Source organism: Saimiri boliviensis, chromosome 11 (assembly GCF_048565385.1).
Source record: "Saimiri boliviensis isolate mSaiBol1 chromosome 11, mSaiBol1.pri, whole genome shotgun sequence".
NCBI lineage: Eukaryota > Metazoa > Chordata > Mammalia > Primates > Cebidae > Saimiri > Saimiri boliviensis.
The window spans coordinates 63780092-63792899 of NC_133459.1; the positions used below are offsets into that span (position 1 = coordinate 63780092).

Genomic DNA, 12808 nt, shown 5'->3' on the forward strand with positions numbered 1-12808 from the left:
TCTTTTTTTTTTTGATATAGGTGTTTATTGCTATAAACTTTCCTCTTAGTACTTCTTTTGCTGGATTCCATATGTTTTTGTATATTTTTATTTTAATTTGTAAGACGTTTTAAAATTTCTTCTTAATTTCTTTATTGACTCATTGGTTGCTCAGCAGCATGTTGTTTAATTTCCACGTGTTTGTGTATTTTCCAAGGTTCCTTTTGTTATTTAGTTGTAAAGTTTTATTCCATTGTGGTCAGAGAAGATACTTGGTATGATTTCTGTGTTTTTGAATTTGTACAGACTCATTTTGTGGACGAAAGTGTGGTCTATTCTAGAAAATGTTCCATGTGCAAATGAAAAGAATAGAAATTCTGCAGCAGTTGGGTAAAATATTCAGTAAATGTCAATAAGGCCTATTAGATCTTGAACCTGGGTTTTAAAAGATGAATTGGAGTTTACCAAGGGAAGAAAATACATTTCAGACATAAAGCAGCTTGTACAAATATATATTTTATGATTCCTCTGGCAGCAAAATGTATCTTCTCAGTTATTCTATATTTTTAGTCAGTAAGTCATTTCCATTCCTTGAGAACAAACACATCAATGGGGAATATATATGTGGGTAAAGGTGAGGCCAGAAACAGCTTTGAATCATGTTGGATAAAAGGGGCAAGCCATTATAGAGTTCAATTGACAGAGGCCAATCCTAGATCACTCTGGACTGTTCTGGAGCTATGCCAAACATTTCAAATACTTTATTTAATAAACCATACTGTCCTTCCCAAAGGTATATGAAGTGGGTAACCTGGAAGTTCTCTTGCCACTGCCTCATAGTCATCTTGTAGACAAGTTACAAATTACCCAAAAAGAATGGGCTTTTTTGGCAGTCCCAGAGAGAGAAACTCCAGGTGTTTGCTTTTAGATGTCAACTCTACTAAGACCACAGATAACTTCCCAGTCATATTTTGATTATTTATTATCTGGTTGCCAGAAAAGGGCTAATCAAACAAATTCCACCTGCCTCCCTTTCCCACAGTCAAATAGAAGGCATTTGAGACATTTGGGATTGCAGAGCACACTGACACCATCTGTATGAAACCTCTTCTTTCTCCAGAATTTCATATCTCAGGAAATAACACTTCCTGTAGCCTTCTATCCAGGCATTCAAGCCAGAAACCTGGAGTTCAGGCTTGACCCTTTCCTCTCCTTTCCCTGACACTCTCTTCAGTACACCCCTGCACATGCACACACTGCCACCATGTATCACCTGTCTTATGTCCAGGTGTCCCACTACGTCTCTGTCTCCTGAGTCCCTCAGGTGTGTTTGTACCCCACTGCCTCTCAGTGAGCCTAAGCCACCGTCATCCCTTATTGACACTCCTTACCAACCTCCTGACTGGTCTCCCTACCTTTAGGCTTTTGTTATCCATTTCTCCATACTGGAGCTTGAAAGATCTTTGGAAATGTAGATCTGAGAGTCGTTCTCCTTCTCAAATGTTCTCCCAGCTCCTTAACAAGACTGTGTGATCTCGCCCTTCAGTCTACACCCTCACCATGGAAGATTTCATTTTTTTCACACATGGCCAGCTTTGTCTGACCTCAGGGCTTTGCACTGGCAGTTTTTTTATGAAGTAATGATAATCACCAACATTCATCATCACTCTGGGTGTGTTAGATACTGAGCTAAGCTCTTGAAGTACACGTTCATGTAGTGTCCACAGCCCTGTGACTTATGTAAGAGGTACTGCTATTCACATTTTATGAGGAAAGAAAGTCTTAAAGAGGTCATGAAGTTTGTCCAACTCTAAGCTTCTCCTTATTGTTTGTTAGATAAATTAGTAAATGTGTAATCAACTGGGGCTCGTGCCTTAATAGTATTTTGAGGCAAATGATCATGTCAGCCTGTTTGGTGTTGTAACATGATGATTTATATTCAGAAGATCTTGGCTGCAGTGCTGATGCTGAGCAGCAGTGTGACTCTGGATAACCTCTGAGAGGCAGTTTTCTCATCTACAAAATGGGGCTTATATTAATACCGGTCTTAGATGATTGTTGCATAGATCAGAGCCAAGTAGTTTTCCTAGAACTTAGCTGATGATCCATAATGTATGAAAAAATATGCATGTTAAATGCATGAAAATGCCAGGAGTTTCCCCTGTAAGTTGTGTCCTTTGATTAAAAGAGAGAAAAAAAAAATAGATCCATGCATAAGCCTGCCTTTGGCTCACTCTATAGCACTTTTCATGTTATGATAAAAGCTGGGATAAATTAGAGATGGTGCAGGACTTATAACCCTATAATTGAACATTTAGGGGGCAAGTCAAAACATTTTATACTTAATAGAAATGAAATTCTGTGTAACCTCACAGAACAGAAAAAAATCCAAATATGTAGTTGAAATGGTCTAGTTTAATTTAAAATGTGTTTCAAAATGTGTTTTCGTACCTTTACTGAAACCAAAATCTTTAATTTAAAAAATTTCTGTGTTAAACACCCTCTTCTTCCTTTGGAGCTTCTGCATTTGGACCCTGTTCCCACTTTTCTGGCTATATTAAGAGGATGTGGTATCACTTCCAGAAGTTGTTGTTTTGTGTGATACCTGCTTATGGAAAGGAAGCTGCTGGGGGAATTAATTTCCTTTTGCTGTGTTCCCTTAGGTCTCAGAATGCAGTTGGCCCATTAGGCAGGCTCCCAGTCTGCACAACCTTTTTGCTGTGTGTCGGAATATGTATAACTGGCTACTGCAGAATCCCAAAAATGTCTGTGTTGTCCACTGCTTGGTGAGTAACCTTTTGTTTTTGGTGGTGATGGTTTGATTTGGTCAAATACGGATGGTCCTGTGCCCAATGGTAGACAGGTAACATTTGAGTTCAACAGGATTTGTTGAGCCCATATTTAGGAATCAGTAATATGAGACTTGTAAAAGTAAGGAAGGAATTTATTATTCTTGGCTTAAAGCTTGACTAGTGAGAAAGGCAGATACACATCTGCCTACACAACACACATAGTAGGGGAATCAGAATGTGCTAAGTATTATAAAGAAAACAGAAACAGGAGTGGTGTGTGCACAGCTAATAATGCCATTGACTTGTGTGAGTAAAGTTAACGTTAATATATTGGCATATTTATTTTTTCTTCCTGTTTGTGTTTGAATAAAAATTAAAAAAAAGATACCTATGCCCTTGTAAGAAGTCACATAAATTGACTGTATTTTAGAGCATTCCCAGTGTGACTAATGATTTTTCTGACCATCAGTTTCCTAGAATTCCTTTCCCTAACACTTCTTCTCAGAACTCTTGCCTATCCTTTAAAACTCAACTTTCAGTAAAATCTTTTGGACTCTTGAGTATTTTCACAATACAGACATTCCCATTATATCTAAATGTCCTCGGTGGCTTTAATACTCTGTGTCATAATAAGCTCTTCTCCTGCATGCTTTTCTACTACACTATTGTCATCTTGCAGGAAAGAACCCTGCCTTTTTTTAAACGTTTGTACCCCAGGCATAAAAGGCTTCAATAAGTGATTGAATATACAAATGGAATCTGAGCATTAATGCTGGAAATTTCATTGCTTCCATAAATTTTAGTGTATACGTTTTTGCCATAGTATTACTTGATGATTCCCCACCCCCGTCATTTCTTGAGAACTGGTTGGCTAAAACAGGAAAGAAAGGCAAAGAACATTTTTTTTTTTTTTTTTACTTCACATCCCCAAACTCTTGGCAATAAAGGAAAGACACTTGGTGTTTGTAAGAATTTAATGTTAAAGACCAAAGGATTTTCCTTTCCAAGGCACAGCAGATGGTGCAACAGAACAGATTGCTTTTACGGACTAAGCAGCCTTAAGCACCTTGGTGATTTTCTCTCCACTCAAAAATTGTCTAAAAGTTCAGAGAGCCTATGTCTAGCAACTTGATGGAGGAAAGATGGCTCAGTGGAGACCAGAGACTCCCAGTTCCAGTGATTCTTCATAAAGAATAAAAATCCAATGAAGAAGAAAAAAGAAGAGGCAAACAAAAGACTGTGGTTTTACAGGGTGCTCAATAAGCTCACTCAAAAAGGACATGCATGTGTTGGAAGTCAACACCATATCTTTGGGAAATGGAATTGAAGCTGGAGGAGGGAGCTCTCATTTTTTTTCTTAATATACTGGTTATTTATTAAAAATTATAAGCATGGTTGGGCATGGTGGCTTACACCTACAATTCCAGCACTTCGGGAGACCAAGGCAGGTGGATCACTTGAGGTCAGGGGTTCAAGACCAGCTTGGCTAACATGGTGAAACTTCACCTCTACCAAAAATATAAATAATTAGCTAGGTGTGGTGGTGTGTGCCTATAATCCCAGCTAATCGGGAGGCTGATGCAGGAGAATTGCTTGAACCCGAGAGGTGGAGGCTGCAGTGAGCTGAGATCATGCCACTGCACTCCAGTCTGGGCAACAGAGTAGGACTCCATCTCAAATAATAATAATCATATACTAATCTTTTAATTAAAAAAACAAAACTTTTTAAAAGACCTGCATCACAGGGAAAAAGAAAGGGTACGTATCCAACAGCTATGTATCTGTGAAAAGAGTGTCAGGAAGGCTAAATTCTGAAAATAATTCAGAATAAGAAAAATATCTTTTTTTAAAAACTATGTTTGGAGTAAGGACAACAAATTCTTGAGGTACATGGTATAATCTTAACTCCTTTATTCTGTTTTCTTTATCAGAGGGAACAAATGTCAAGCTAGGGAGGACATAACAATGATATTTAAGACAGAGCTGATAGGTAGCAAGATAGAACGAGAGCCTCACAATCCTTCAGATGAGTGTACTCTGTAGACTTAAATTATGTGACACAATGCCGAAAGCACTTGGGGAAGCAATTATGGATTTCATTTGTATTATGTGGAAACAGGAAGGAGAGGTGCCAGGCAAAAGAAGAAAGGAGATTTTCCCCCGCAAAATATGGAAAGAGTTTGATCCTGGAAAGTTATAGGCTTGTGAGCCTGATGGTAATTCAAGGCAAAATTCAGAGAAAGTTTTGTACAGATGATTTTAAATTCTTAGCAAAAAAGGAGTCTCCATTGGTTCATTGGTTCATTATGAACATATACCAAACCAAGTGAACATTTCACATAACTAATAGACTAATTGAGATAGTTTATTGGAGTCCTGCAAGATATTTCTTAGTTTCTTTATAGTCAAGATGGAGAAATTTGGCTAGGTTGTTACACATTTAGTTGAATTGAGGTTGAATATCTGCTTCCAAAGGTAGGTGATTAATGGATCAACTTTCTCCTGGGAGAAGGTTTTATTTAGTTATTCATTTTAATCAACAACTTCAATGAAGATGTGGAAATTAAGTTTATCAGTTTTCTTAGACTTATAAGGGTCACATAATGAATTAGATTTTTTTTTTTTTTTTTTTTTGAGACGGAGTTTCACTCTTGTTACCCAGGCTGGAGTGCAATGGCGCGATCTCGGCTCACCGCAACCTCCGCCTCCTGGGTTCAGGCAATTCTCCTGCCTCAGCCTCCTGAGTAGCTGGAATTACAGGCACGTGCCACCATGCCCAGCTAAGTTTTTTTGTATTTTTAGTAGAGACGGGGTTTCACCATGTTGACCAGGATGGTCTCGATCTCTCGACCTCGTGATCCACCCGCCTCAGCCTCCCAAAGTGCTGGGATTACAGGCTTGAGCCACCGCGCCCGGCCTATGAATTAGATTTTAAAAGTTCCTGTAGGTTACTCACTTAACAAAAACTAACAATGTGAAATTAAACACAAGATAAATCAATGTGAAGTCCTGAATTCTGGTTTTAAAAGATTAAATGTATTTTCCCATTACCTTAACAGATCATCTGGAAAAAAATCTAGGAGTTTTAGTGGATAGAGAGAATAATAAAAGCTTATGTTGTTACTTAGCCTGCGTTTATAGCAGTTTGGGCTGGGGTTATGTTAGTAAAAGCATAGTATCCAGAACAAAGAAGATGATATTTCTTCTCTAGTTTGGTCAGACTATGTTTCATATCTTTCATTTCACATCTGGGCAGCACATTTAAAACTGTCATTTTAAAACTTGAATTTGTTTAGAAGAAATGTGTTAAATGATGACGTCTGTTAAAATGGAATATCAAATGAGGAAGAATAGAAGGGATTGTGTTTGTTTTAAATGGGAAATAGAAGCATTGATGGAAAGGGAAGGTATTTCGGGTATGTGAAGGACTGCCATAGGGAGAAAGGAATAGGTTTATTTTTTGTTCTCACAAAAGGATTACGGTCATTGAGTAGAAGCCATGGAGGAATGGAATTCAACTCAACCTATTTAATATAAGGAAGAACTCTGTAAACTAGAATGGGCCACTTCAAGTAGCAGTAATCTCCCTGTCACTTAAAGTGTTCTAGAAGAGGCTAGGTCACCATCTGTCAGGGATGTTACTGAATTTTGTTTTAATTAGCTTGAGCTGTGTTAACAAATATACCATAGACTGGGTGGCTTAAACAACAGAAACGTAGTTCTGAAGGCTGGAAAGTCCAAGATCAGGGTGACTGTAGTTCTTTTTCTTTCGTTTTTAATTTTTTAAGAGATGGGGTTTTGTGATGTTGCCTAGGCTGGTCTCAACCTCCTGAGCTCAGGCAATCTGCCCGCCTTGGCCTCCCAAAGTACTGGGATTACAGACATGAGCGACTATGCCCAGACGAGGTGCCTGTACTTCTAATGTCTGGTGAGGGCCTGCTTCTGGAGTGGCAGATGGCTGTCTTCTTGTACCTTCACATGGCCAAGAGCAGAGGCAGATGACAGCAAGCTCTTTTGTTTCTTCTTATAAGGGCACGAATCCCATTTGTGACAACTCCACTCTCCCTACTTAACTACCTCCCCGAAGCCCCACCTCCTAATTCCATCACATTGGGGCTAGGATTTCAACATATGAATTCCGAGGGCATACAGAGATTCAGTCCATAACTGATTTATTTCTACATTGAATGAAGTTGAATCTAGTGAAGCTTCTTCATTTTATTTGAATCTAGGAACATACTTTGCATGCAATACGTATGTTCCATATCCAACAAGCAGCATTTGCCTAACCTGTGAGCTCTTTACTTCCAGTCCTAAATCAAGAGACTTCAGCCAATAATTCTGATGCCAAGTCCAAAGTTACTTTAAAGATTATATTATTTTTCAGTAAAGATATACAAATCAAATTTATTTTGCTTCTCAGATTAGAGTCAATTTTATCCTAAGGATAAGTCTTTCCTTGCTGCTTTTTGATTTAAAAAGCTGAGGCAGATTTTGGTTTTCAAGTGAATATTTTAAAAATGAAAACCACCTCCAGTTAAGAGGATCTCTCCTCTCTCTCTCTTAATTGCAAATACTGCCATTGCCATTCTCAAGGGAGAATAGCTGATTTGATCATGTTCATGAGTTTATGCATTTTCTTTGACAGGATGGACGGGCGGCATCATCAATTCTGGTTGGTGCTATGTTCATTTTCTGTAATCTTTACTCTACCCCTGGTCCAGCCATTCGATTGCTATATGCAAAGCGACCAGGAATTGGACTTTCACCATCTCACAGAAGGTAAAGTAAGCTAGATGCAAGGTAGGCACAGATGTTGTCTAATTGGTATCATGTACTGTTATAAATGCTTTCGCACGTTTATTTTACTTTATCTCTGTGTTAGTCCATTTCCATATTGTTATGAAGAAATACCTGAGACTAGGTAACTTATAAAGAAAAGAGGTTTAATGGATTCACAGTTCCACGTGGCTGGGGATGCCTCACAATCATGGCGGAAGATGAAGGAGGAGCGAAGGCATGTCTTACATGGTGGCAGGCAAGAGAGTGTGTGCAGGGGAACTACCCTTTATAAAACCATCAGATCTCATGAGACTTATTCACTATCATGAGAACAACATGGGCAAAACCCACCCCCCATGATTCAATTACCTCCTACCATGTCCCTGCCACAACATGTGGGGATTATGGTAGCTACAATTTAAGACGAGATTTGGGTAAGGACACAGCCAAACCACATCAATCTGGCATTATCCTGAACTACAGAAAAACAGAATTAGATTAGGATATTAGATTGTCATTCAGTTTGTAAGCCCCCATATGAAAATATATGATTTTAAAATTAGAAGCAGGCCAGGCACGGTGGCTCAAGCCTGTAATCCCAGCACTTTGGGAGGCCGAGGTGGGTGGATCACGAGGTCAAGAGATTGAGACCATCCTGGTCAACATGGTGAAACTCCGTCACTACTAAAAAAAAAAAAAATACAAAAAAATTAGCTGGGCATGGTGGCACGTGCCTGTAATCCCAGCTACTCAGGAGGCTGAGGCAGGAGAATTGCCTGAACCTGGGAGGCAGAGGTTGCAGTGAGCCGAGATCACGCCATTGCACTCCAGCCTGGGTAACAAGAGTGAAACTCTGTCTCAAAAAAAAAAATTAGAAGCAAACTTTAAAGAATACTTATGTCCAACTTCCCTCATTTTACAGGTAAGGAAACTGGGACTCAAGACAGCTTGTGATTTGCCTCAGGTCTAATACCCAATGGATATAGCCAGAACAACGTTCCTGATCCAGAGCTCTAATGCCAGTCCCTTTTTGTTTTATTATACAGGTCTTTATTGAAAAACAGCAGTAGCTGGTTATACTTATCACTAGTGATTCTCCTGTGGGGAACATGATTAACAAAGGGAAATGCAAAAATACACAGGGAATAAAGAGTTTTAAAATTCATTTTTTCTTTTGACTCTGACATAGAAATAAAATAGATTACAAAAGATAATCTGAAAAATGGATTAAAAAATAGAACACTTTTTGGATACTATTCATTTTTCTTTCTTTTAATCACCATTTCTTCATTTTTTTAAAAAATTGCACCTCCTTAATTTTTTGGATTAAAAGTGCTTCTGATGTTAAAATTCTAAAATTTATCCAAAGCCAAATTTTAGCTGATAAATTGGATCTGCTAGATAAAATAGGAACATATGTTCAAATATTGAAATACTATAAAAATCCCATAAGCTTTTTGATTTAATAAATGCCTCATTATCAGTTCACTGCGAAAGTAGATAACAATCTCAGTAGATAAAATCTTTCCTAAATTACTGGTTGCATTATCTTTTGCTAGTTAATGTTTAGGAAATTAATAGAATAAGTTTTTATTGTAACAATAATTTGCAAGAAGAAACTTCATAGCGAAGATTGCTTGCTTCTTCTGGTTTGATGGGGCCCAACAGAGTGCCAATCTCCTGTTTCAGATACCTGGGCTATATGTGTGACCTACTAGCAGACAAGCCCTACCGCCCTCACTTCAAGCCTCTCACAATTAAGTCGATCACTGTCAGTCCAATACCCTTTTTCAACAAACAGAGGAATGGATGTCGCCCTTACTGTGATGTACTCATTGGAGAAACCAAAATATATTCAACTTGCACAGATTTTGAACGAATGAAGTAAGTCACGATAGTTTACTTCTTCCTGTGTACTTCTCAATTCTTGTGTAAATGAGCAGGAATGAGTTGAATCATATTCTTCCTGCAATACTATCATTGTGAAATAGATGATATATAAAAAATGTTCAAGGTCAGCGGTAAGCATAGAAAAGTACAAGTAAATCAAGGGATGCCATGGCCCTTTTTCAAATAAAATGGTGATAGTGATATAGGCTAAGGGACTAGTATGAGCTATATAGAGGATTAAGACAGTGGAGGGGAACACAGGATACCTGGTCATTGAAGAAGGTGATGCCCTTGATGGGATTAGGTAAGGGTAATGATGAATGAGGTTTCTAAGTGAGCAACTAGGTAGATGGTGATTCAATTAAAGAAGTTATAGAATCCATAATAAAGAGCAGGTGCCAGTGGGTGGTCATAGGGGATGTGGAGAGAAGAAAGTGGGTGGTAACATAAAATGAAATTAGTTTGGAATAGATTGAATTTGAGGATTGGCATCCAAGACTTTTGCAGAGCATGACATTTCTGTTTGCATCCTGATTGCCAATGGATTACTTGTTCCCTTTATATCTGCTTTAACTATTAATTTAAAGTGAAGAAAAGGCAGATAGACCGGGGCTAGATGCGTTTGAGGAAAATGAGATCTGCAAAGCAGACACGGGCAGTTGCAGTCCAGATGGGATGGAGAGAGGGGGCCTGGCATCAGACCAGCACCATTCCACTGCACAACTAGTTGGCACTGGCTGCACTCCTGTTTTTGCTCAAGATAGGAAATAGTTTCTGGGGCCAGGCCTGGGCAAACGGGCCCCTGGGCCAGAGCCACAGAAGACTATACCTGTTTCTGTGTGATTGTACCAGATTGGACTCTCTTTCAATGTATATTTTGGTCTATGTTTAAAGAGAATATCGTGTCCAAGATGGGAAAATCTTCATTCCCTTGAACATCACTGTGCAAGGAGACGTGGTCGTTTCCATGTATCACTTGAGGTCAACCATTGGGAGCCGGCTGCAGGCTAAGGTATGGTTTTAGGAAGAATCATGGCATAAGCTCATCTGAGTCTTCAACAGGAGTATTTCTGAATCTTTTCTCCACATCACTTTAGGCTTGAGTGACTTGTGGTTTTAGAATGAGAAAGAACCTTTAAAGATGGCTTAGCTCATCTCCTTCGTCTTACAGGGGAGGAATGGAGACTCAGAGAGGCTCTGACTTCCCAAAGTCCTTGGCGTGATGTCTGTGCCAGAGGGTGGCAGCCCCGGAACTTTTAGCAAAGCATGCTCTTTAGAAGCCTGTGCTTTTCTTAGAGTGCCCCATTTGGATCAGTGTAAGGGAAGAGATTTCTACTGAGGATGTAGGATCAAGGAATTGTATTTTTTCAATTTTTAAATATTGAGATAAACCCACATAACATAAAAATCACCCTTTTATTGTCTTTATTATTTGAGATGTAGTCTTGCTCTGTCACCCAGAAGTCACCCTTTTAAAGTATACAATGCAGTTGTTTTTAGTATATTCCAAAGGTTGTGCAAAGATTACCACTATCTTATTCCAGAACATTTTCATCACCCACAAAAGATACCCTGTACCTACTAGCAGTCACTGCCTATTCCCTCCCCTCCATCTCCTGGCAACCACTGATCTACTTTCTGTCTCTATGGGCTTGTCTATTCGGGACATTTTATATAATGAAATCATACAATATGTGGCCTTCTGTGGCTTACTTCTCTCACATAATGTTTTTGAAGCTCATCATGTTACAGCCTGTGTCAGTACTTCATTGTTTTATATAGCCAAATATTATTCCATTGTAATGTCACAATTTATTAATCTCTTCATTAGTTGGCGAACATTTGGGATATTGCTGTGTTTTGGCTATTAGAAATAATGTTGCAAGTAACTGTGTTTTGATTCGTTACATATTGACTGAGTGCTTTGTGCCAGCCATTGCTGAGGTTTTTAGGATTGACAAGAGTAAGACTATATCTCTGCCTTTAAAGGGAATCACTTTTTCAAGGGAAATCCGTACAAGTGCAAATATACATGATACCATATATAGGGAGAATGAGGTGTTATAATGGGAGCAGTTTGTTTTAGCCAGCAGTGGCCTAGAAAGGCTACAGAGAGAATACAAACTTTTAAGACAGGCCCTGAAGGATGAGTTCATTGGGTTGGAACTGGGCATCCTGGGTAGAAAGAATGCAGTGAGTCAAAGTATTCCTGTGTGCAAGAACATAGTACTTAGCAGATGAGAAAATGGTTTGCCAAGGCAGAGTTCAAGGAGAGGAGAGGCTGGAAATGAAGCCGAGTCTTTCTAAGTGGGGAGGGTCATTTAATATCTGTAGTAAACACAAATTCAGATATTGAAACAGTCACAGGTACATGGTTCCCCCAAAATCTAATCTTTTGATCAGATTCCCTTTTCACTGATTGATTGGAATGTGCTTTGCTCATGTATTTTTAGGTGACCAACACGCAGATATTCCAGCTTCAGTTTCACACTGGATTCATACCACTGGACACAACAGTTTTAAAGTTCACCAAGTAAGTACTGCTTGGGCCAAAGGTCTGTTTGTTTTTTGAGATGGAGTTTCGCTCTTGTTGCCCAGTCTGGAGTGCAATGGAGCAATCTCGGCTCATCACAACGTCCGCCTCCCAGGTTCAAGTGATTTTCCAGACTCAGCCTCCCGAGCAGCGGGGATTACCGGCATGCACCACCATGCCTGGCGAATTTTGTGTATTTAGTAGAGATGAGGTTTCTCCATGTTGGTCAGGCTGGTCTTGAACTCCTGACTTCAGGTAATCCACCTGTCTCGGCCTTCCAAAGTGCCGGGATTACAGGTGTGAGTCACCGTGCCCGGCCCCAAAATTCTGTTTGAATCAGAGTGGCTATGAAGTGCAGAGGCTCAGTAGCACTAGGCTGTAGCATCCCCCGGAATCCTGTGCTGCTAGACCACTGAATGTTGCTCTGTAGCACAGAGAGGGGTGGGCATTCTAAAGCTTTCAGTTGGGTATGATTTCTCTTCAGAAGTACAAAGGGATCAAAGACTTCAAATAGAAAGGTCTAAAATTCTATGTGAGGGAATAAAGGTAAACAAAGTGGGACAAAGTATCATTACTTTTGATCCTTTGCATCTGTGTATCCCCTTGTGTTTTCCAGTGGGGATGGCAGTTTAATCAGTGGTATGGCATCAGCAATGACGCATCAGAATAGATGCCCTGCCATAGCACTAGAGCAGGCTTCTGGAGGACCTCTCTGCACTGACATGAACCTATCTCATAGTGCGGTCTAGGTGAACTCAGGTGTGGAGGCGGCTAAAGCCAGAGTGGAGTTGCTGGGGACAGGATAGGACATTCAAGGTCTCAGGACAGTGGC

General features: G+C 39.5%; 1 protein-coding gene across 7 annotated transcripts in view; it reads left to right on the plus strand.

The window, feature by feature from the left end:
* The window catches only part of DNAJC6 (DnaJ heat shock protein family (Hsp40) member C6), a 187221-nt gene that overhangs the window by 145569 nt on the left and 28844 nt on the right, over positions 1-12808 (plus strand). For all 7 annotated transcript variants that reach the window (XM_074380965.1, XM_074380964.1, XM_003921465.4 and 4 more), the window contains 5 exons: positions 2643-2765; positions 7420-7553; positions 9243-9437; positions 10338-10455; positions 11897-11976. In XM_074380965.1, the coding sequence (XP_074237066.1) occupies positions 2643-2765; positions 7420-7553; positions 9243-9437; positions 10338-10455; positions 11897-11976 (650 nt within the window). The remainder of the gene's footprint in view (positions 1-2642; positions 2766-7419; positions 7554-9242; positions 9438-10337; positions 10456-11896; positions 11977-12808) is intronic.